This window comes from Schistocerca piceifrons, chromosome 2, assembly GCF_021461385.2.
Source record: "Schistocerca piceifrons isolate TAMUIC-IGC-003096 chromosome 2, iqSchPice1.1, whole genome shotgun sequence".
Classification (NCBI taxonomy): Eukaryota; Metazoa; Arthropoda; class Insecta; order Orthoptera; family Acrididae; genus Schistocerca; species Schistocerca piceifrons.
The window spans coordinates 448,362,231-448,388,163 of record NC_060139.1 but is presented as its reverse complement, the minus strand read 5'-3'; the positions used below and the strand labels follow the sequence as shown (position 1 = coordinate 448,388,163).

General features: G+C 44.3%; 1 protein-coding gene across 1 annotated transcript in view; it reads right to left on the bottom strand.

Moving 5' to 3' along the window:
• Positions 1 to 25,933, bottom strand: part of LOC124775467 (calpain-1 catalytic subunit-like) — a 152,878-nt gene that overhangs the window by 28,954 nt on the left and 97,991 nt on the right. Inside the window, exons 5-7 of the mRNA XM_047250299.1 lie at positions 21,360 to 21,604; positions 8,975 to 9,147; positions 1,166 to 1,371 (exon numbers count right to left, since the gene is read on the bottom strand). Of these exons, the coding sequence (XP_047106255.1) occupies positions 1,166 to 1,371; positions 8,975 to 9,147; positions 21,360 to 21,604 (624 nt within the window). The remainder of the gene's footprint in view (positions 1 to 1,165; positions 1,372 to 8,974; positions 9,148 to 21,359; positions 21,605 to 25,933) is intronic.

The window sequence follows — 25,933 nt, the reverse complement described above, 5'->3', positions numbered from 1 at the left end:
CGAACTGAAACGGTGTATTTACTGCCAGCTTTGAACACTTGTTCGACTAAAAACACACGTTCTTCAATGGTTAGCATTTTAACAGTGACAAAAACGAAACAAACGAACAAAGGAACTAAATTTAAACCTTCACGTCAACACGTAACGACACACACCAATGATACTACTGATGCTGGCCAAGATAAACGAAACAATGGAATGTTGGGAGAGTCCACTTGAAGGGAAGTAACCCAGGCAGGCGAACAATCATACGGCACGCGCGGCTAACAATCATACGGCACTGCGGAGAGACTTTTTGAACACCCGTTATGTCTACCTTGTGTCGCCACACGTGCAGCAAAACAGCTACGTTTCATTGCTGTCCGCATTATCGCTTAGATATTGAACAGAGAGCGCCCAATTGGGCTGACGACCGTGTTAGTTAATTTCTGTATTATTTCAATAATATTTGTTGTGGACTCTTTGATTCACGTAGTACCGGCTTTTCGTTTCGTACTTTACGTGAGTGATGGCAATGTTTAAAGTACTCAACAAAATCCAAGTAAGTAGAAAATGGAGGAATGGAACACGATGTTCATTAGAACAATTTTAGCACACTTCTCTCCACTACCCGGTCAAATTTTCTTCGGTGATGATAACCTTGTCAAAAACCGAATTCATTAGACTTACGCGATCAACCGATTAGTAAGGGGGGGGGGGGGGGGCGTGCATACTGGGCTGCATGCTGACACAGCTCGCATCATCATCCAGGGCTGGTTTTGTGAGCACGAGGATGAACTGTTGCATCTCCCCTGCCCACAACAGTCATCATATCACATTACTGAGCCTTTGTGGTCTACTTTCGAAAGAATGGTGCTTCTTCGCTGTCGACCTCCATCACCATTACCTATACTTGCGACAATTTTGCAGGAAGAATAGTATAAGATTTCCTTGAAAACCATACAGAACCTGTATTTATCTATTCCGAGACGACTGGAAGCTATATTGAATGCAACAGTTTTCCAGCATCTTTTCAGGCACGATAATGTGTTGTGTGTTCGGTGTTTCCACGTTTCAGCGCATACCCTTTGCTCGGTGGTATTGTATCCCACTCGGTGTCACGGCTTCTGTTGATGTTAGCGCACTAGGATCGTGGTGGGCCTGCTGCAGGCTCTTGGCTACTCACGTGCTCGGCGACGAAGTGCTGTGTGAGGCGGGCGGTGGCGGGCGGCACCTCGTAGACGGCGAAGCCGATGGCGTAGAGCGGCCGCCGCCTCTTGCCGTCCGGCGGCTGCGTCTCGTACGCCTGCGTCACCGACACCACCACGTGGCACTTGCTGGCCGACGTGCGCGGGATTTGCACGTGGAACTGCGGGTTCGTCGCCGTCGTCTCTGCGAGCAACAGCGAGAACGACAGCTGCAGTATTCTGGTTAGTTGTGCCAATACACCTATCAGTATCGAGTACTGGGCCAAAACGAGTCCGGCACCGTACAGCAGATATTCGTACCGTCATGACAGCTAACTTACACTAGCGTGTGCTACTTATAAGATTTCTATTTTATTTTTAGTATTCGAAGAAAGTGATCTGAGCTTTGCATTTTCATTGACTGTGTCTTATTTCATGTTTGCACAATAAACATTTTCCAAACGGTAGTTTTCAATAGTCGATATGTTACGCCACAGAGGTTACGAGTACAAGCAGTGTGACATTTGGTTACTAGTAACGGTGTCGTTGAAGTAGGCATTCTAAGTAGATAGTGTCGGAAGATCCATGCGGCTTTTCGCGGATGATGCTGTAGTATACAGAGAAGTTGCAGCATTAGAAAATTGCAGCGAAATGCAGGAAGATCTGCAGCGGATGAGCACTTGGTGCAGGGAGTGGCAACTGACCCTAAACATAGACAACTGTAATGTATTGCATATACATAGAAAGAAGGATCCTTTATTGTATGATTATATGTTACCAGAACAAACACTGGTAGCAGTTACTTCTGTAAAATATCTGGGAGTATGCGTACGGAACGATGTGAAGTGGAAAGATCACATAAAATTAATTGTTGGTAAGGCGCGTGCCAGGTTGAGATTCATTGGGAGAGTCCTTCGAAAATGTAGTCCATCAACAAATGAGGTGGCTTACAAAACACTCGTTCGACCTATACTTGAGTATTGCTCATCAGTGTGGGATCAGTACCAGGTCGAGTTGAGAGAGGAGATAGAGAAGATCCAAAGAAGAGCGGCGCGTTTTGTGACACGGTTATTTGGTAAGCGTGATAGCGTTACGGAGATGATTGGCAAACTCAAGCGGCAGACTCTGCAAGAGAGGCGCTCTGCATCGCGGTGTAGCTTGCTGTCCAGGTTTCGAGAGGGTGCGTTTCTGGATGAGGTATCGAATATATTGCCTCCCCCTACTTATACCTCCCGAGGAGACCACGAATGTAAAATTAGAGAGATTCGAGCGCGCACGGAGGCTTTCCGGCAGTCGTTCTTCCCGCGAACCATATGCGACTGGAACAGGAAAGGGAGGTAATGACAGTGGCACGTAAAATGTCCTCCGCCACACACCGTTGGGTGGCTTAAGGAGTATAAATGTAAATGTAGATGTAGATGTAGTGACAGAGTCGGGTGTTGGCTGTGCTGCTGAGTGGATAGAAATGGCTTGCAGAGAACGGACGTAAAGTTACAAAGAAGGCTCAAAAAAATGTTCAAATGTGTGTGAATTCCTAAGGGACCAAACTGCTGAGCTCATTGGTCCCTAGACTTACACACTACTTAAACTAATTTATGCTAAGAGCAACTCATACGCCCATACCCGAGGGAGGACTCGAACCTCCGGCGGGAGGGGCTGCGTAATCCGTGACATGGCGTCTCTAACCGCGAGTTCAGAGAAGGCTGTATTATGATATTGTAAACATTGACTAGACAAGTGAAGGTTTTTTAGGTGAAGTGTTGCTGCCTTCGGAATGAAAATTTTCACTCTGCTGCGGTATGTACGCTGATTTAAATGCCTTGGCAGATTCAAACTGATTGCCGCACCGAGACTCCAACTCAGGATCTTTATCTTCCGCGGGCAAATGGAAGGTAGGAGACGAGGTACTGCAGAAGTAAAGTTATGAGGACAGATCGTCAGCCGTGCGTTGGTAGCTCAGTCGGTGCCGTCACGGTAGCTCAGCGTGTTCTGTCAAAGCGTTATCTAACCCGTGCAGTAAAATAGCCAAGTTAAAGGATCAACAATGAACTTCAACGGGCGTAGTGGGACGTCCGCCCCGAACAATAACGAACAAAAAAAGTAAAATAAAATAAAAAGTCGGTAGAGCATTAGTCCGCGAAAAGCAAAGGCTCGAGTTTCAGTCCGGCACACAGTTTTAATCTGCTAGGAAAGTTCTTGTTACTGCACTGCTTGCTTGCGCTCAGTTATGATGGGTTTGAATAACGGAAGGTTTTAGTGAAAACTTTTTTTTATTGGTTTGGTTTAGTTGATTTCATTCTTCGGACGAGAATGAATAAAGTTTTCTATTCATATGTCTTGCACTCAGATTTGCCACTCCTATACCATTTTCACAAAATACATGGTAGAGAAATATTTGACGTAAAGGATACATTTTGCAAAAATGTTTGTAATAATCAGACAACGAGTTCAGTTTTTTCGATACAGTTTTTCTGTTTGCATGCAGTGCCGTCTGGATTATAAATGTATTTTATTCACTGCTGTTATTTTTCCAGAATAAAACTCTGTCGTCAGCTACACTATTAGGAAATTACACGAAATAAATTTCCTAATGGTGTAACTGACGACAGAATTTCATTCTGAAATTTATCAGCTAGTTAGTGAATTATATGTTAAAGGGAACATTCGCACGATTTAAATCGCAGTCATAAGGAACGAGTAAGTTTTCTGTTTATGCATATTTCGTTACCTGCTTGTTTTGTGTGACAGTCTGTGTTGGCCAGTTACAGGTTACTAAAGAACACAGTAGTTTAAACTTAATGAAAATGAGCGTATCAGGCTTCGTCACTACTAATGTTACAACTGAAATATTGCATCTGTGGATATCACTATTCTCTCTCAGTCAGGTAAAGATCTTTTTGGTGTACAGCATACACTAAAACTGTTTTAAGTGAATATTCATCCATGGGAAAGAATACGCCAACCACAAAAAATTAGGTTACGTTTAAAATTTGCTTTGCTACATGACAGACATTTTATGCTTGGAGCAAACGATAAAAGACTTTTGTGGCTGCATGTTTAACTCTTTTTTGAGGCTCTGACAGCTTTCGTAATAACTGATGAAGTTGATTTTGTTCCCTAGTGTTGTGTATGTAAAGATTTGTGACGTTCTTAAATTACGAAGGGTTATTTTCGGCAAATTTCATTAGTGAATGTAAATGTTATGATGATGCAGTCTGAATGCCTAACTCCTTGTGAAGAGGCGTCTAGAAGGTGACTGTAAGTGTGCACCAAATATTATTCTAATTGCTCGCTTTTATGCACTAAGTACGCACTTTCTAAGTAACGACCAGTCCAAAAATATGCAAATGTACCGTAAGACAATTAATGAGTGGAAATGTGTAAAATATGTTAAAATGTTGGTTTTCATTTACAGAATTATCAGTCTCCGAAGGGGAAAAGTTGCTGAACCCAGATGTTTGAGTCTGAATAACAGGGTTGATGCAGTTCAAATTTCCGTCAATATGTGCATCAAAAAATTTGCAGCACTGAACCTTACTCACCGAGTCCTATTTGCGGCACTTTACCTTACTCACTGAGTCCTATTTATAGCAGTAATTGTTAGTGTTTGCTTACTGAACAAAAGTGGTTGCACTACACTTAGAAAGATCAGAAACCTTCTCCACCAGAGGCGACGACGCCGGCCACATGTGCCTATGGGACCTGTCCATAGTCAGTACCCGTGCCAAATATTTTTGTATGTGGTACTTTAATATGTACGCTCTTCATTGTGTTAGTTGTTTTTTGCTTGCGCCTAACTGTCTTCCCAAAAATACGTCACATAATTTACTAAACGGTGTTTTCTGCATTGTTGTTACTGCACCCTGGACTACGGCTGTCAGTATTGGCTAACCGTTTTGCTTCCACAAATGTTCAAATGTGTGTGAATTCCTAACGGACCAAACAAAACACAAACCCATGCCCGAGGGGGGACTCGAACCTCCGGCAGGAGGGGCCGCGCAATCCGGAACAAGACGCCTCAAACCGCGCGGCCACTGCGCGCGGCTTGCGTCCACGTATCCACACTTCTGACATGCTGCCCGGGAGAAAATTAGCATTAATGGCTTACTCTGGCCACATGTACTTTGAATCACTAACCAACCTACAAACACACAAGTTGTAATAGCTGTAATTATTAGTCAGCAGATGACGAAAGTAGTGATGTAATGTTGTTCAGTGCGCCGTTCTCAGCCACCGATAGAAATATCTGCACTTATACCCATTACACCCAGTATACTATCTTGAGGTCACTAAACCAGATGACATGTATTCGACGTGCGAAACTACTCACCAGTTCTAACTCAGCTACAAGCCATCCAGTGAAGTAGAGAAACTAGTCAAATGTATGTAGGATATCCATCTTTGTTTATAATACCAAGGGGAGGAGGTGCTTTTCTGTTGGGTATTAGGGTATGTAGGAATTCTGGGCAATGAAAATGTGGTGTCACCGCCAGACACCACACTTGCTAGGTGGTAGCCTTTAAATCGGCCGCGGTCCGTTAGTATACGTCGGACCCGCGTGTCGCCACTGTCAGTGATTGCAGACCGAGCGCCACCACACGGCAGGTCTAGAGAGACTTACTAGCACTCGCCCTAGTTGTACATCCGACGTTCATAGCAATGGTTCACTGACAAATACGCTCTCATTTGCCGAGACGATAGTTAGCATAGCCTTCAGCTACTTCACTTGCTACGACCTAGCAAGGCGCCATTACCAGTTAATATTGAAATTATAAAACATTTACCATCAAGAGCGATGTTCTCCAATTATGGATTAAAGTTAAGTATTCCACCAGTTACCTCCTGTTTTGCTAGTGTTATTTCTCTGACCTGTTCCAGACCTCACGCCAGTCTGCGTGTAATTAAACGCGTGCATTTCGGCCTCTAGCAACACTGTGTTGGCTCTTCTGCCAACACTTCAGAAATGTCAGCTGCAGTAGCCATACAGAGCCGCACTATTCATATAGTGGCACAATTTATTATTGAGCTACATGCAGCAACCTCACTGTTGACACTCAGTGTAATGCTCAACTGCGAGAACGAGTGGCTGAAAGTGAGATACGACGCACTGCAGCCAGTGAGGGCAATTAAACATACAGGAAAAAATTATTCACTGCCAGCAGACTTCACGCCAATACAGGAGAACACCACCTGTAGTCTTGATAAGGGCGTCACTTCGTCGAGGGAGAGAGCCCACAAGTTTCTTCGGGTATGCTATACTCAGGTGAAGCCATCCACTGGTGATAAGATATCGCAGAGCTACCAGTTTGTGGTTGTTACGTTTCACCTTCCGTTCCAAATAGTCCCAGCTATGTTCAGTGGGAACGGGTGATTTTGCGGATGAGCTGAGATGTGATAGGATGTCTTAATGTTCACTGAACCGGAAACATGTGCATGCAACCTGGTGAATACGGATATTGTCATCCTGTAAGATGGAGATGCTCACAGCATGCCCATGATGAAGATGTAGAAGGAAGGACGACGACTGGTCATCGAGAATTTTGAAATAATCGTCCCTGGTCATCCAGAATGGATCTGCACTCTGCAGCATAGTGTGCGCTGATACGAAGCTTCTTAGCAGGTTAAAACTATGTGCCGGACCGAGGCTCAAAATTGGGACCTTTCCCTTCTGCGGGCAAGTGCTCGACCTTGTGAGCTATCCAAGCCCGAGTCACAACCCGTTCTCGTACCTCCACTTCCGCCAGTATGTCATCTCCTACCTTTCAAACTTCACAGAAGTTCTCCTACGAAACTCACGGGACTAGTACGGCTGGAAGAAGGTGGGAGATGAAGTAGTAGATGAGGTACGGTGGAAATGAAGCTGTGAGGACAGTTCGTAAGTTGTGCTTGGATAGCTCGTGTGTTGGAGACTTGCCAGCGAAAGGGAAAGGTCCCGAGTTGAAGTATTAGTCTGGCACGCAGTTTTAATCTGCCGGGAAGTTTAACCATGGTTCATGTTCACGGAAGCGTGAGTGAGTGGGCCCAAGCTCTGGTACAAAAATCGCCTCCAAAACCAGAGAAGCACCTCCGACTTAAATTATATCCACGCACTACGGATTAAACGATTCGTTGGGGCATTGGTGCAGTGGACGCATAACATCTGTTGTAAAGAGGCAACATCGCGACCCGTCGAGTCACGCCACACGCCTCCAGACAGCTACAGTCCAGTTTATGTGTTGCCTGGTCCACAGAAGACATGCAGCTTTGCTACTATGAGCAATGTCCGTTTTCGAGGTATTCGACAATAAAGGTACAGTGTGTATGCCGTTCCCTATTTACGGACAAAAGTAATTCCTGTTGGGTTGAAGGTGATTGTTATGACAAGGCATAGCATTCGTCAGCAGTCCTTGCCACTAATGAACTTTTTACAACCACTATTCTTAGGCCATGTTATATGTCTGTGAGTGGTACACCAATCCTTATACAAACGTTGGCCAGTCTGTGTAGACATACAAACAAATCGGGCAACATCGTTCACAGTGAGGGCATGGGTATGTACAAGCATGATACATAACACATAGACCCATCTTACCAAAGCAATACCATACCGTGAACTGGCCAGTACGCACCACTTCACTACCATGACTTACGCCAGCTACCCAGAGTCACGTGACCATCGGTAGCAGTTGTACACCACATATAGCTCTCCAAAACACTTTTGAGGGTTCGAGGATGTTATTAACACACCGTACGGAAAAAAACTTGAACCACGAAGGAACTAACCGAATCGAACGGAAATCGATATATGTAATGTATGTAATGTACACAGGCAAATAAATGATTACAGTTTCAGAAAAATTGGATGATTGTTACACCTCTAGCCCTTTTGCAAGCAGTTATTTGGCTTGGCATTGATTGGTAGAATTGTTGGATGTCCTCCTGAGAGGGTCCGTACCAGCTTCTGTGTAATTGGCGCGTTAGGTCATAAAAAAACCCATAACGCTCCAGACATTCTCAGTTGTGGAGAGATCGGACGACCTTGTTGGCCAAGGTAGGGTTTGGATAGCACGAAGACAAGGTGGTAGCAACTCTAGCCTTGTGCGCGCGGGCATTATCTTGCCGAAATGTTAGCCCAGGATGGATTGCCAGGAAGGGCAACAAAAGGAGGGTTAGAATACTGGGCAACAGTCAGGTTGGTGTCCGACCACTGTCCGTGGCTTGCTCAGATACGTCTTCGCTGGTCATCGGAGTTCGTTTCGAAGCGGGACTCATCACTGAAGACAGCTGGTGCACCAGTCAATGAGATTCCAGGCTGAATACGTGTGCCACCTAGACAGTGGTGGGATACCAACCCAACTGAGAACGTTTGGAGCATTATGGGCAGGGCCCTCCAACCGTCTCGGAATTTTGACGATCTAACGCGCCAGTTGGACAGAATTTGACACGGTGTGCCTCAGGAGGACACACATCAACTTTGTCAATCAATGCCAAGCCGAATAACTGCTTGCATAAGAACCAGAGGTGGACCAACGCCTTTTTAAATTGCTCAGTTTGTGAAGTTCTTCTCTTGAACAGATCATCCAATTTTTCTGAAATTTTAATCATTTTTTCGTCTGTACGTATACATAACATCTACAGATTTCCTCCCCATTCGGATAACTCGTTCGTTGTGCGTGTTTTTTTTTAATTTTTATTTTTTCGTCCCTTAAGTGTAAAGTGTATTTTGTACGGCGAGCTTGTCTGTCTGTGTCGTAGCGTCGTAGCATTCGTTCTCTCACGTTTCTGCTAACTGCAGCGGAACAGGAAGACAAAGAGGAAGGGGTACTCACCGGCGAAGTGCGGCCCGCCGCCGGCGTTGTATCCGGGCCGCCAACGCCTGCGCGCCAGCACGGCCCGCCACGGCTGCTTCGAGTGCAGCGCCGGCTCGCTCATCCAGTCGTCCGGCCCGATATGCACCAGGTCCAGGTGCGTGAAGTGCCGCGCGAAGTCCTCGAACGACATCCTGCAACAGCACAGCGCAGTCAGACTCACTGTGCGCCGCGGGGCACAGCGTACACCACATAACAGTTTGGGGAAAATTACATACTGCCCGTTTTCACCATTGTTTTAATATACCGCGTTGGTACACTTGAATTGCAGCTACTTGCAGAGGTCCATCGTGGGTACGTAATTATCATATGCAGCAAAAGTTTGTAGATATTCCAATGCGTCAATGCGGAACCGAGTTACGCTGGAGAAAAAATTATTTCAGATTGTCGCGACAAGGTGCAAATCTGGCTTCGGTATGCCGTCCTCGCTCTCATTTGACAACGCATAATGTGAGTGAACAGCACAGATATCGAAAAGAGAGACCATTCACGGTTAGTGAAACTATTTTATGTGAACGGCAGCAATTGCAGTGCTGCATTGAGAGAGTATTCGAAGACTGAAAAGTCTGAGGAGAGACTCGATGTCAACAAATGGTTTAAAGAAGAAGACAATGAAATTCGAAACACAGCTGAGCTCGACGTGTTATCTGGAAGATGGTGTCTTATCCCAATGGAAGTTATCTAAGAGGTTTCGTTGCTGTAACTGGTCATGCAGCACGTCCCCAGGTACAGCTAGTGCTCATGCAGTGTCACGAGAATTGTCCATCCTGTGGTCAACAGTACAGAAAGTTTTGCAGTTTGTTTTACACTGGTTCCTGTATGAGATATAAATGATGCAGCAACAGAAACCTCATGATCCGCAGAAATCTTCTGAATTTGCTCTTTGGTCTCTTGCACAGATCGAAGTTGATGACATGTGGTCCGGCAATATTCTACGGACTGACGAGGCACGTTTTACACAACAGGGTGAGGTGAATAGACAGAACTGCCGAACTTGGGCTACTGTTAAACCACACATTGTGCACGAAGAGCCATTGCACTTGCCGTATGCCGGCCGCGGTGGTCGCGCTCAGTCCGGAACCGCGCGACTGCTACGGTCGCAGGTTCGAATCCTGCCTCGGGCATGGATGTGTGTGATGTCCTTAGGTTAGTTAGGTTTAAGTAGTTCTAAGTTCTAGGGGACTGGTGACCACAGATGTTAAGTCCCATAGTGCTCAGAACCATTTGAACCATTTGAACTTGCCGTATGTGACCGTGCGGTGTGGATTCACAAGCAGCTTTATCCTCGGTCCTTTCTTCTTTGGAATACACCCAGAGGCCCTGTCGCGTGTACAGTGATGTATGCACATTACTGAGACCTCCTTGTACAGCATCTGATTTCTACTTTTAAAGAGTGCAACTGTCTGGAAAACATTATTTTCATGCAAGATGGGGCAATACCTCGTATCACTCGCCCAGTATACCTGCTTAATACAATCTCTCTCCAGAGGTTTTCTAGATCCATCGCCTGCAACATCCCCTGATCTGAAACCATGTGAGTTTTGACTCTGGGGATATGTAATAGAAACTGTTTACCAGGAACACGTCCGCTCTCTTCCTGATCTGAATTCCAGTATAAAGGTGCACGATGCTCAGATTCCACTGGGAAAGTTGCGAGCAACTATTCATCTGTTGGCTTTACGGATGCAACGTCTCGTCGATGTCTCCAGTGCTCATACTGAACAAACTGTGTAAGCGGCAGTTAATAATAAAACCAACATTACGCCTTTCTCACTTGTTTGACCTTTACTGCCCACATAATGTTCCTAATCCATTGGATATGGAAACATTTCTATACGTCTTTCTTGTATCCACGGAGTCAGATTTGTACCTGGTGGGAAAACTGCAACACTTTATTTTTTCTGCGCATATCGCATTAGAGTATCTACCAAGTTTCTTTGCTGTACAACGCTCGACCTTTTACAGTAGCTGCACAACTAATTACAACCACCCGGTACCTAACTGCTCGTTTAAAGTGTCCATATCATCACGTGCATATGAGCCGCTCCCCCAAGCACACCACCCATTCTCCCTCTGTGTTCCTCATTGAAACTTTTAAAATTCTTGAAGTTTTTAATAATTGTATACAAAATAATATCACATTTCTCTAACGAATATAACTAAAAATCTGGCAAAGTATATACTCCTTTCGCGAATATAAACATGTATGAATCGACAAAGAAACGAAATAAAACGTTAACCTATATAGTACCTGCTGCGTTCAGTATTATGGACAACGCACTGGAAACGATACGTTGCCGATTTACGATGCATGTCGTTACTCGTTAGATTTTGTAATGATTCTTTGTCGCTTGTTTTTATCTATTGGCAATCTGAAGACCACTTTGTAGTCGAAATAGGTTACGGTATTGTGAAATGCTTATGATATGATGGTTAAGAACAGATAACGGTTCCACGCATGAAGTGGCCAGATCGTACTCTTTGCTTGAAACTCATACAAGGGAAAGTTGTGGGAAAAGTTGGCGTATTGTTCAACAAGCCAAGCATGCAGCTATGAGTTGGCTGGGTAAGACCGCGTCAACTACAAAGCGTTACTCCCTATTTTTCGTAGTTTGAGTAGAGAAAGCGATAACGGAACATATGTCCGCGGGCAGCAGCGATGGATTTTGGTGTAACGTTAGTGAGTTACCTGTTGGCTTCATGAAAAGGGAAAACGTCGAAGATAAAGGGAACCCAACATGCTTGTAAGACACTGCATAATGCGTATAACGGAATACCATGCCTTACCGAAGGAAATACTAATATCTCCAGAAAGAAAAGCAAGATTGAAAGTACTTCATGTAAGCATTCTACAGCAGATTTACGTAATTGTGCTAAGAGACAAATCATGGAATGACTAACCACATTGAAACTTAATTGCTTTCGCCCCTCAAAAATGGCTTCAAAGACATCAAAGATTTTATTTCAGGGCAATTCTGTTTTAATAAGGTACCGGAATAGACAAGGAGAAAACTGTGAGAATAGGACATAATTGGCAATTGGACTATTGTTATGAAAGGGAACATCAGACTTCAAGCGTGTATCGATTTCGATACTTGAAATTATGTTCTTTCATTACATGGCGAATCACTGCTGCCAACGTGACATTATCATATCCTAATAAGTGTTAATTGTTGTGCCTTGTCTCCTGTAAGCAATGTGCAGAATTTTATAAGAAAACATATGCTAAATACCTCCTTTTCATGACAGCCGTTATTCCCTCGTGACTAAAATCAGGGTAAACATACTTAGAACACAGCAAATCATTATTCTTCATATTCCTAGCACTTTTATTTTAGGGCCTACAAAAATAAGATCTTATACTTTTGCCGTAGATGTCTTGAATGAAAAGCAGCAGATCATTTTGTAAAATTGTGCGATGATTACTACGCAACACATGCTTTGCTGGAAGATGAATCTGAAAATACAGCAATAGCAAGTAGGCAAATGAAAAGTATTTCTAATTCGAGGCTGAATCGGCAGAATAGAGTAGCACAGCTAACAGATGATGAATGTCGTGACATCACCACCGAAAACAGTTGCACAAAACAGCCAGAAAGCATCGTGGTCCGCAGAGGAAAGAAAACTGCATTTTGTATTTTTGCTGCAACGTGAAGTTCACTGCAGTAGCAACAGAAAATTACTAAAAACAGACTAATGAACTACCTGGAGATGCATAGCAGCACAGTTCGGTTTCCAAGGTAGAAGACGTTCAGAATCAATTACAGAAGAGATTACGAAAGTGGTACTTATAGCACTATGCAAAGATAACTGCGTCAGAGGCATACCGAATGATTCGAAAAGAAAGAACAGATTTCAGTGGTTTATTGCAGACAAACTATAAAAGGTAGAAACACATTGCGCATGTCACTGGATAGAAGACGGTTCAAAGATCTGACACAGATGCGCTGTTGTTTGTAGCATTGTGGTGACTACACCATAAGAGAAATAATTTTGTATGTTGGAATTTGGGCGAAGTCGATCGATCGTTCAAGTGCAACTTGCATTCCACCGTCCATCCAGCCATTACTGAACATTTATGACTGGCATACAAAATTCTTGAAAGTTGGTTGCCTATGCAAAAGAAAGAAGTGGTCGACCACGCCCGTCTGATCAAAAATGTCGAGCGTGTCCGAGATGCGTTCACACGGAGCAATCGGAAGTCCACGAGACTGGCAGGCCAGAAACTTCAACTTCCTCAAACAACGGTACGGCGAGTTGTGAAACGACGCCTGCATAAGAAGCAGTTACTGCAGCTGTTATGTCCAGACGACCACATCAGAAAGTACGAATTTTGCGTTTGAGTTCTCCAGGGTATGGCAGAGGACACTGTTTTCCAAACGATTCATCTTTTCAAACGAATCGACGTTTTATCTATCGGGTACAGTAAACCGCCACAATGTAAGAATTTGGGGGTCACAAAATCCTGGTGTCGTCATCGAACATGAAAGAGATTCAAGGAAACTGAATGTGTTTTGTAGCATTTGTGTTCACAACGTTTATGGACCTTAGCTATTATGCGGAGGAAACTGTCACAGAAATGTCATACCTGGACATGCTGCTAAGTTGGTTGTTTCCTCAACATCAAGAAGATTCCACTGATTTCTTTTTTATTAATGACGGCACCACGCCTCATTTTCACCCTGAGGTGCGGTGTTATCTCAACATCACCTCCCGACAAAGTTGGACTGTAAGAGGTGGACAACAAGATCTTGTTCATTGCTTTTGGCCTCCCAGGTCAAAGACCTAACACGTTGCTATTTTTTCAGTGGGATGTATAAATAACAGATTCCTGGTCCCCATCTATGGCAGCTAATCTTAAAGAGCTGAGCAATCGAATTGTTGAAACTGTTGATCCATTAAGAAGGGACCTGCTGCATCGTGTATGGAATGAAATGGACTACCGTTTTAGCGTTTCTCGAGCAACGAATGGTGCTCATGTTGAATATGGGGTATAGTGTCTGTGCGAACATAAAATTTGGGTGCTTCCTCTATCCAGTGACAAGTTCAATGTGTTTTTATCTTTCCTAGTTTGAAACAAAGAACTGAAATCTGCTCTTCCTTTTTGAATAACCCTGTATTTTTAGACCTATTGTAGGGATCTGACTCTGGTCATAAAACTTTACTAAATAGGACAGAAATATCTGGAGTAAGTTACGACCCTACAAATGTACTTCAGAATGCTAAGTATCGCTCCCGTACGGACCGCGAAGACAAAATTATACTAATTAATGGGCGCACGGAGGCATTTAGGCAGTGATTTCATCACACTCTATACGTGATTGGAGTGGGAAGGAATCGTAACATGTGGTACAATGATTAGTACCCCCTGGCATGAGCTTCAGAGTCGTTTGCACAGTACGCATGTAGACGTAGATGTAAAATGGTCTGATAACTAGTTTCAATCGTACCTGGAAATTAGAGTTTAATGGATAGAGACAACACAGGGCTAAAATAAAATGAAAATTGCAGAAAAGTTTACAATATCAAAAACAATTTCATGTGGCACTGCATTTGTACAGCAGCTTTAGAACTGAATTTTTCCTAACATACATGTATGAGACGAATAAAAAGTTGCCTTTTGAGTATGATGTTGCTGCATATAAGCAACTCAACGCGACTCCGGTGTGGGTATGTATACAGAGGTGTCAATACTCATGGGATACCGATATGCACACATAAAGGTAGTGGTAGTTTCGCGTGCACAGGGTACGAAAGGGCAGCGCTTCAGCAGAGCAGTCATTCGTCTCAGGAGATTACTGTGAAGAGGTTTCCGACGTGATTGTGACCGCACGACGGGAACTGACAGACTTTGATAGCGGAATGGTAGTTGGAGCTAGTCGCATGGGACGTACCATTTCGGACATCGTAGGGAATCCAATATTCCGAGATCCACAATGTCAAGAGCATGCCTAGAACATCAAATTTTAGGCATTACCTCTCACCACGGACAAAGCAGTGGCCGACGGCCTTTACTTAACGACGGAGAGCAGCGGCGTTTGCGTAGAGTTGTCAGTGTTAACAAACAAGCAACACTGAGTGAAATTACGGCAGAAATCAATGCGGGATGTACGACGACCGTAAGCGTTAGGACAGTGCGGCAAATTTGGCGTTAATGGGGTAATGCAGCTGACCACCTACCCGAGTGCCTTTTCTAAGAGCATGACATCTTCTGCAGCGCCTCTCCTGGGAGAGGGTAGACGCTAGACATCTGGAAAACCGTTACCTGGTAAAATGAGTCCCGATTTCAGTCGGTAAGAGCTGACGATAGGATTCGATGTTAGCGCAGACCCCACGAAACCATGGACCGAATTTGTCAACTACATTTATGGGACATAATCGAGAGGTCAGTTCGTGCAAAATATTCTGCACCGGCAACACTTTCGCAATTATGGACGGCTATAGAGGCAACATGGCTCAGTATTTCCGCAGGGGACTTCAGACGACTTGTTGAGTCCACACCACGTCGAGTTGCTGGGCAAGGGGCTAGTGTTGCCTTCGATTGGAAACTTTTTTATTGCCCCTTATAAATGATTTTTCAGATAATGTTACACGTGAGGGAAGGAAATTTTTTCCGAAGACAGATAAAACGTCATAACTGCTACCACAGAATACAAATGTAGCAGTCAAGTACGATTATGATCTGTTAATATACAATAAATTGACATTAAACATTGACAGGGCTGACCATGCGTTTTTGACGGCGGTACTACGACATAGAGATAGTGACGCGTCTTCATCGTGGCGCAATGTACAGGGTGCAGTACAACGGCCGCCTCATGCCGCCAATCTTGATCCAGCGCTCGGTGAGAGAGGGCTGTCCTCTGTTAGCGATACCGTACGCCTTCGCTTTGGCGCTCTCTGTGGCTTCCGACAACGCCCGGCGGGGATGAGACTTGGCAGACGCACTTTGTGGTACAGTGCTTATGCCGACGATCTGGTATTCCTCCTTCGTTGTGGAAATTATATCTGCGCAGCATTGGCGTGGTTCGCGGTTTAAGGCATGGTAGTCTCAATGTCCAAAAATCTTATGCTCTGCCTACAGGTAAGGGACTGTCCGATGGGTGCATCACCCCCGTACCAGTGACACGATACGTTGCTCGGGCATTGATTTCACAACTAACCTGGCACTCTGAATAGCCATCAACTGCAGGCATCTATTAAATCAGATCAGAGCAGCGCTAACCGACCGTCGTCTTTGGACTTCTGCAACGGACGCGATATGTGAATGTCTGTTTGGCATCCCGCATTCCCCATATTGCGCAAATGTTCCAATCCCACCATGTCTTGTTCGCCACATGGCGGCTTCTGGACTCTTTGTTAGTATGCTCATGCTTTTTAAGATCCGCTACGAGTTTGTGACGTTCTTGAGGTACGGTGGAGGCTTAGGACTCTTTCATGTTCAAGGCAGCGAACGCCGTGTTTATAAGCTCTCACAGGAAGATGTGGTAACGTTGTTCGACATGTCTTACAAACCTGTCTTGGCCAATTCTTCCTTGAGGTTATATCTGCAGCGCACTATTGCCCACTCACTTGACATTGTTGAGGACAATAAACACCAACCTGCAACTAAGGCGCCGAAGGTGATTAAAACGAAGTACCCCAATATAGACAATATAGAGTGGTGTGTTGTGTGGCACGCGGTGAAAGCCGCCACTCTTGATATGGACGTCCAGTCCTCTTTTTTTGTATGTCCGTCCTTTGTTACATGACTGTTAACGGGAAGCAGATGTGCCAGTCTCGTCTACATGAAATTAAACTCGTGCACTCTTTATTGTGTTAACCTGAAGAGTGATGGATAAGGATGACCATCGCCTTGTCAGCGGATCGGCGAGTGATGTTTGGCATTTGGTGGGCCAGATGTTGATTTTCCTCACACGTGTGACTCCCGACCGATAGCTGCATAATCGCTCATCTTCCCACATGATGTGTATTTTCCGAAAGGAAAAACGACTTCTGTGACATGGGTCCGCGGCCAGGCCGTCCACTACTGGTTCGGTGGCGGTGAGAAGATAGACCTCAATTTTTGACACTACTCAAACGAACGACACTGTGCGATCGTACGGAACCACAAGTATACCAGCAATATTTCTTAAATTTTCTCTGGAGCGCTTTACGTAACCTGATCCGGACTGTCCACGACAGGAGAAGTTGAACGTAGAACCGCTTTTGTTAGTACTGAACTGTCAGTGGTGACACATTACTACGGGAAGATATGCATCAATAATTCCGCAGCGAGTAGCTCTATGCAGCGTCTTCAAATGGCTCTAAGCACTATGGAACTTAACATCTGAGATCATCAGTCCCCTAGACTTAGAACTACTTAACCTAGCTAAACTAAGGAGATCACACAAATTCATGCCTGAGGCGGGATTCGAACCTGCGACAGTAGCAGCAGCACAGTTCCGGACTGAAGCGCCTAGAAGCGCTCGGTCACAGTAGCCGGCGCAGCGTCTTCACGTCTTAAAAAGACGACCTCTTTTATATTTCTTCCTGTTTGGCAGCCGACGAGGACCAGGTTTCACTTACCTTCCCCTCGCTATTATGAGGCATGCCAAAGCACGAGCTTTTGTAATACGTTGGTGATGGTACAAAATAATAGTAATAATAATTATTATTATTGTTCTAATTATTAGTATTATTAGTATTACTCTTTTCTTCTTTCTCTTTCCATGGATCGTATGCCCTCCATCCTTCTTAGTTCTGAGGGGGAGAACGGGACATTGTGGCCAGGACTGGGTTTGCGACCCCTCCCCATTTTGCCCCCACCATCCACTTTTTCAGAAATTAAAAAAAAAATGGCGGTTAAGGGAATCGTTCTAGAGAAGTGTAGAATCCGGTTTCGAATCCCAGTCCGCCACAAATTTTCACATGTCGCCGTTGCATTTAATGCAGTGGCCGCATACAAATGGTGTCTGTTGTTACGGACATTACCGAAAGAATACACACCACACACATAAAAAATTGTCGTCTGGTTTAACAAAAGAAAGAAGAACTACTTTTGTTTTAGTTGTCTCGTTGATTTCCTCGAGCATATTATCGCACTATTTATTTCTCTAGTAGAAAGCACTGTTTCAGTGGATATGTTGTGACAGTCCAAAATTTTTACCAGATCTGGACTCGAAACTGGACTTTCTGATTTTCATTAAAAGCAGAAAAAGCGAGTTCGAGTCTCGGTAAAGCATAGTTTTTCTTTTGTCATGACACATTCATAGCAATGCGACCTCAGGGTTTCTGAACGGCTTGTACTGATATAATTTCATATCCCATGCCTCCTTAGTTCTGAAGAGAATTGAACAGAAGGTGGAGGATATGCTGAGTGAAGATCAGTTTGGCTTCAGAAAGGGATTGGGAACAAGAGAGGCGATTCTGGTACTGAGACTCCTTATCGAAAAGCAATTACAGAAAAATAAACCAACTTATATTGCCTTTGTAGACATGGAAAAGGCATTTGATAACGTTATCTGGCAAGAGATGTTCAGAGTGCTGAGGAAAAGTGGAATAAAGTACAAAGACATCGGTGTGATACCCAGCTTCTATAAGAATGAGGTGGCAGTGATTAGGAACTGTCAGCATGAGCAAGAAGCAAATATTAGAAAAGGGGTAAGGCAAGGATGTTCTCTCTCTCCTCTTATATTCAATGCTTACATCCAGGAAGCTATAGACCAAGTTCGAGAAACTACTGAGGTGGGGACCAAAATTAATGGGTAGAAGATAGACATGCTACGTTATGCATATGATATTTCTATAGTCACGGAGACAAAAGAATATCTAGAGGAAGTCCTCAGAACAACGGAAAAAATTCTATGCAGTCTGTATGGAATAATAAACAAGACAAAGACTAAAGTGATGGTATGCAGTACAGGAGCAGAATATGAACCTCTGAGAATGAGAATTGGAAGAGAGGAGCTGGAAGTGATACAGGAATTTACTTACCTGGGAAGCAAAATCACAAAAGATGGTAGAAGCCGGAAAGAAATTGCATTTGATCGGAGAAGGAACTTAATCGCTAGTAACATCAGTCTGAAAATAAGGAAACGTATCACGAAAGGTTTCGTTTGGAGTGTGGCCCTATACGGCTGTAAGACTTGGACAATTAATAGAGAAGAGAGAAGACGGCTAGAGGCGCCGGAGATGTGGCGCCATAAAAGGATGATGAAGATCAGCTGGAGAGACAAAGTAACAAATGAGGAGGTGCTTAGAAGAGTACAGGAAACCAGATCTCTGTGGAGGCACATCCGAACAAGAAGAGACAAACTTGTAGGGCACATCCTACGACACAACAACATCATTGCAACAATAGCAGAAGGAGCTATTGAGGGAAGGAATCGGCGGGGGCGACCTAGGATATCATACATGCAACATATCATGAATGACGTTGGATGTAAGACATACGTGGAAATGAAGAGGAAGGCAGACAGAAGAGAGGAATGGCGCTCAGGGTTGAACACTAAAAGAGAAAGAGATGCCTCCTTATTGATTTCATACCCATAGAGCAAAGAGGGGAAAGCAGAAAGGTGGAAGGAGTATATAGAGGGTCTATACAGGGGCGATGTTCTTGAGGACAATATTACGGAAATGGAAGAGGAGGTAGATGAAGATGAAATGGGAGATATGATACTGCGTGAAGAGTTTGACAGAGCACTGAAAGACATGAGTCGAAACAAGGCCCCGGGAGTAGACAACATTCCATTAGAACAACTGACAGCCTTGGGAGAGCCAGTCCTGACAAAACTCTACCATCTGGTGAGCAAGATGTATGAGACAGACGAAATTCCCTCAGACTTCAAGAACAATATAATAATTCCAATCCCAAAGAAAGCAGATGTTGACAGATGTGAAAATTACCGAACTATCAATTTAAGAAGTCATGGCTGCAAAATACTAACAAGAATTCTTTACAGACGAATGGAAAAACTGGTAGAAGCTGACCTCGGGGAAGATCAGTTTGGATTCCGTAGAAATGGTGGAACACTTGAGGCAATACTGACCCTACGACTTATCTTAGAAGAAAGATTAAGGAAAGGCAAACCTACGTTTCTAGCATTTGTAGACTTAGAGAAAGCGTTTGACAATGTTGACTGGAATACTCTCTTTCAAATTCTAAAAGTGATAGGGGTAAAATACAGGGAGCGAAAGGCTATTTACAATTTGTACAGAAACCAGATGGCAGTTATAAGAGTCGAGGGACATGAAATGGAAGCAGTGGTTGGGAAGGGAGTGAGACAGGCTTGTAGCCTATCCCCGATGCTATTCAATCTGTATATTGAGCAAGCAGTAAAGGAAACAAAAGAAAAGTTCGGACTAGCTATTAAAATCCATGGAGAAGAAATAAAAACTTTGAGGTTCGCCGATGACATAGTAACTCTGTCAGAGACAGCAAAGGACTTGGAAGAGCAGTTGAACGGAATGGACAGTGTCTTGAAAGGAGGGTATAAGATGAACATCAACAAAAGCAAAACGAGGATAATGGAATGTAGTCGAATTAAGTCGGGTGATGATGAGGGAATTAGATTAGGAAAGAGACACTTAAAGTAGTAAATGAGTTTTTCTATTTGGGGAGCAAAATAACTGACGATGGTCGAAGTCAAGAGGACATAAAATGTAGACTGGCAATGGCAAGGAAATCGTTTCTGAAGAAGAGAAATTTGTTAACATCGAGTATAAATTTAAGTGTCAGGAAGTCGTTTTTGAAAGTATCTGCATGGTGTGTAGCCATGTATGGAAGTGAAACATGGACGATAAATAGTTTGGACAAGAAGAGAATAGAAGCTTTCGAAATGTGGTGCTACAGAAGAATGCTGAAGATTAGATGGGTAGATCACATAACTAATGAGGAGGCATTGAACAAAATTGGGGAGAAGAGGAGTTTGTGGCACAACTTGACTAGAAGAAGGGATCGGTTGGTAGGACATGTTCTGAGGCATCAAGGGATCACCAATTTAGTACTGGAGGGCAGCGTGGAGAGTAAAAATCGTAGAGGGAGACCAAGAGATGAATATACTAAGCAGATTCAGAAGGATGTAGGCTGTGGAGGGCAGCGTGGAGGGTAAAAATCGTAGAGGGAGACCAAGAGATGAATATACTAAGCAGATTCAGAAGGATGTAGGCTGCAGTAGGTACTGGGAGATGAAGGAGCTTGCACAGGATAATGTAGCATGGAGAACTGCATCAAACCAGTCTCAGGACTGAAGACCACAATAACAACAACACCCATGGATTCACACGCGCGCACACACGCACACATATGTTCTAGATTTTTGTGTTGTCTGAATTTCCTCGGCACAGGTAAACAGCGAGTACTGACCAGAACTCGCCGTCGTTGCGCACGCGCACGGACAGCAGCTCCTTGTCGCGCTCGGAGAGGCCGTCCCACTCCCAGGAGCGCTCGCTCCAGGGCCCCGTCCACTCGCCGCGCCCCCACGGGTTGCGCAGGCGCACCAGCGGCGTCTCGCCGAGCGGGCCGCGCACGCGCGCCAGCCCCGTCACGCTGTACGCGTGCTGCGTCACCAGCCCGTTGCGCAGCCGCAGCTGCCGCCGGCTCTCCTTCTCCTGCACATTCTCACTCTGTCAGCTTACATTCCTCCGGCACGCTACATGCAGACATCTACGTACTCCTAACATACAACAACTCATTGTGCTTACAAGTTAGAGAAGTCAATTAGTTTGTCAGTTACAGGTTTCAGAGATCGAATCAGTTTACAGGACATGTATACATGATTTATGTTAACATTAATAAACACATTAATTTTTTAGTCCAACTCATGCAACTACACTACTGGCCATTAAAATTGCTACACCACGAAGACGACGTGCTACAGACGCGAAATTTAACCGACAGGAAAAAATGCTGTGATATGCAAGTGATTAGCTTTTCAGAGCATTCACACAAGGTTGGCGCCAGTGGCGACACCTACAACGTGCTGACATGAGGAAAGTTTCCAACAGATTTCTCACACAAAAACAGCAGTTGACTAGCGTTGCCTGGCGAAACGTTGTTGTGATGCCTCGTGTAAGGAGGAGAAATGCGCACCGTCACGTTTCCGACTTTGATAAAGGTCGGATTCTTGCCTATCGCGATTGTGGTTTATCGTATCGCGACATTGCTGCTCGCGTTGGCCGAGATCCAATGACTGTTAGCAGAATATGGAATCGGTAGGTTCAGGAGGTTAATACGGAACGCCGTGCTGGATCTCAACGGCCTCGTATCACTAGCAGTCGAGATGACAGGCATCTTATCCGCATGAATGTAACGGATCGTGCAGCCACGTCTCGATCCCTGAGTCAACAGGTGGGGACGTTTGCAAGACAATAACCATCTGCACGAACAGTTCGACGACGTTTGCAGCAGCATAGACTATCAGCTCGGAGACCATGGCTGCGGTTACCCTTGACGCTGCATCACAGACAGGAGCGCCTGCGATGGAGTACTCAACGACGAACCTGGGTGCACGAATTGCAAAACGTCATTTTTTCGGATGAATCCAGGTTCTGTTTACAGCATCATGATGGTCGCATCCGTGTTTGGCGACATGCGGTGAACGCACATTGGAAGCGTGTATTCGTCATCGCCGTACTAGCGTACCACCCGGTGTGATGGTATGGGGTGCCACTGGTTACACGTCTCGGTCACCTCTTGTTCGCATTGACGGCACTTTGAACAGTGGACGTTACATTTCTGATGTGTTACGACCTTGGCTCTACCCTTCAATCGATCCCTGCGAAACCCTACATTTCAGCAGGATAATGCACGACCGCATGTTGCAGATCCTGTACGGGCCTTTCTGGATTCAGAAAATGTTCGACTGCTGCCCTCGCCAGCACATTCTCCAGATCTCTCACCAATTGGAAAGTCTGGTCAATGGTGGCCGAGGAACTGGCTCGTCACAATACGCCAGTCACTACTCTTGATGAACTATGGCATCGTGTTGAAGGTGGATGGGCAGCTGTACCTGTACATGCCATCCAAGCTCTGTTTGACTCAATAACCAGGCATCTCAAGGCCGTTATTACGGCCAGAGGTGGTTGTTCTGGGTACTGATTTCTCAGGATCTATGCACCCAAATTGCGTGAAAATACAATCACATGTCAGTTCTAGTATAATATATTTGTCCAATGAAAACCCGTTTATCATCTGCATTTCTTCTTGGTGTAGCAATTTTAATGGCCAGTAGTGTACACTTAACAACTAGATTATTTTTCTAAACTGGCTGACAGCTAATTGCCCAGGTGAAATGGTTTCAAGTTAAATTTAAAACTTTTCTCCTCCTGTAAGTCATTTTATGTTATTGGGCAAATGATCCAAATTTTTGTTGCTGCATATTTGAACTCCTTTCTGAGCCACGGACGGCTTTAATAACAGATAATAAAGGACACTTTCCCCTCTAGTGTTGTAGGGATGAACATGACTGTTCTTCTCTGTTGTTATGGCTTATTTAAGACTAATTTCAGTAGCGTATATAATATATATGCCCTTGGGTGGCCTGAGCGAGGCATGTCATTGGCTGTTCCTGTCTCTCTGTATCTCCTCCATGTCCGAACAACAACGCTTTGGTTCACTCCGAGACGCCTGGATTCTTCCCTTGTTGAGAGCCCTTCCTGGCACAAGGTAACAATGCGGACACGATCGAACCGCGATATTGACCGTCTAGGCATGGTTGAACTGCAGACAACACGAGCCGTGTACCTCATTCCTGATGGAATGACTGGAACTGATCGACTGTCGGGCGCTGCTCATGCATGGTTGTTTACATCTTTGAGCGGGTTTAATGGCATCTCTGAACAATCAAAGGGACTGCGTCTGTGAAACAATATCCACAGTCAACGACTATCTTCAGGAGTTCTGGGAACGGGGGTGATGCAAAACTTTTTTGATGTGTGTACGCAGACCGTGTGTGCAGTCTTGTTCGAATTTCAGAGAACAACAGAGCAGTTTGTTCAGTCAGTCGATATCATACGAGCAGCATTTTTTTCAAGACTTTCTACACCACTCATGAATATTGTTGCTAAAGAAAACTATGATTGCTGTTGTGATCTTCAGCCCGAAAACTGATTTGATGCAGTTCTCTACGCTAGCCTATCTCGTGTAAGCCTCTTCATCTCTGCGTAGATTACTGCAACATGGATCCTCTGAACATGTTTTTTCCGTCCTCATTTCCTTCCATTATCGTATTAACTCCTCTTTGTAGCCTCAGAAGCAAGAAACATCGGTGCTGAATGTAGCGCAAAGCACACCAGAACAATATAGTAAATGTGCTAGACCCCAGACACAGTATTACTTGCTTCTTTTCATATGAACACCTCTCCAGCAAATTAATCGGATCTACAAGAAGGCCGTATAGGGCTTTACGTCCCGTCCATTCTGATTTATTAGTTTATTTACGGTTCTCATAAACACTTGGACGTATATGGTACACTGGACAATTAAATAACTCGAGATGAGGAGCAAAGAAAACAAGTAAATTATGTTTAAGTGCATTAGATATAAAATATGCAGTAAAATGAACAGCATAATGTGTGATGTAATGGACTATAAAATAACCAGTAAAATGAGCTGTGAGGAGAGCCAATGAAGGAGCAATAAACTGCACATTACGATTGTAAGAAATGAAACACCCACAGCTGTTCTTATGCTCTCATTTATTCTGTAGCTACTTCAGTACTCCATCTTCAGGCCTTAATTGATGCCGAAGGTGTTATCACGATCCATATATACGATGCATCAGTGGCCAACAGCTGCTTTACGCAGGCTACCTGTAACTGTCATGTCTCTCCAGCCATCAACTGTCAACAGGCGGCTGTAGGTGTTTCACTTCTTACAACAGTGAACGGCCGTAATCCCCCAGACCTCCTGGCACAAGGACGGACATACAGAAACTTGCACATCAAGATGTCATTGGCGACGTTCAAATTCGACATGAGCGAGACTCCAGAATGGCCGAGTCCATTTGAAAGGTACGGTCCCATCAGCCTAAAGTAACTGAGAGAAACCCCGCAAATTCTTATCTGCATTAGAATCCGACTCTTCTCGAGCCCATGTCTAGCACCTAATCACCACGTGACTTCGTTTCTTCTTCTTTTCGTTTTGTTCATCTTAGGACCACGTTAATTCGCGTCATCTTCGTTTATTCTGCTCTTTCTCCTTGTCAAATATTCTTTCACTCTCGCACCTTGAAGTCTCCTTCCTTCTTCTGTCCATGATGATTTTGCTCGGGGTCTAGCTCTGTCTTCGAAACCCGTGAAAGCCTGAATTTCTTTATTTACAAATCACCCTGTTGTATATCTCTAATTCTTGTATTCTTTCTTCCACATCCCTTTGTACCTCTTGGAACTAGCGTACTTTGATTTTCTTGTTTTCCAAAAACTGTAGTATTTGCTGAGTTAACCTCACTTGGTCCGTTCTAAGGACGTGTCTGAAGAACACGTTCCTCTTTTTCCTGATGATGTCCGAGATTATCTTTGTGTCAGTTCTTGAATCGCTCGTCTTCTAAACTGACCATCTTCTGTTCTTCGAAGTCCCAATATCCTCCTAAGAACCTTTCGTTCCACCAGTTCTAGTCTCTTAAGTACTCCTGTCCTTACCAGGTTAAGAGATTCTCTGCGTGTAAGGCTTCAGTGCGGATCACTGTCTCCTAATGTCTCTGTTTTAAATTGATCGAAATATTGGTCTCATCATAGACTCACATAGTTAATTTGCATTCCAAATTCATTTTCTGTATTCGTGCTCATATTTCTTCCGTTTCTGTCAGCCCAGTTTCTATCCATTCCCTCAGGTGTTGCAATCTCTCCACCTTCTGAATTTTTCCTCCTTCTATTTTCGTCCATATAGTAGTTGTCTCGAACTCTGTCATATATTGTGTCATCTCGATAGAGATCTGTTCG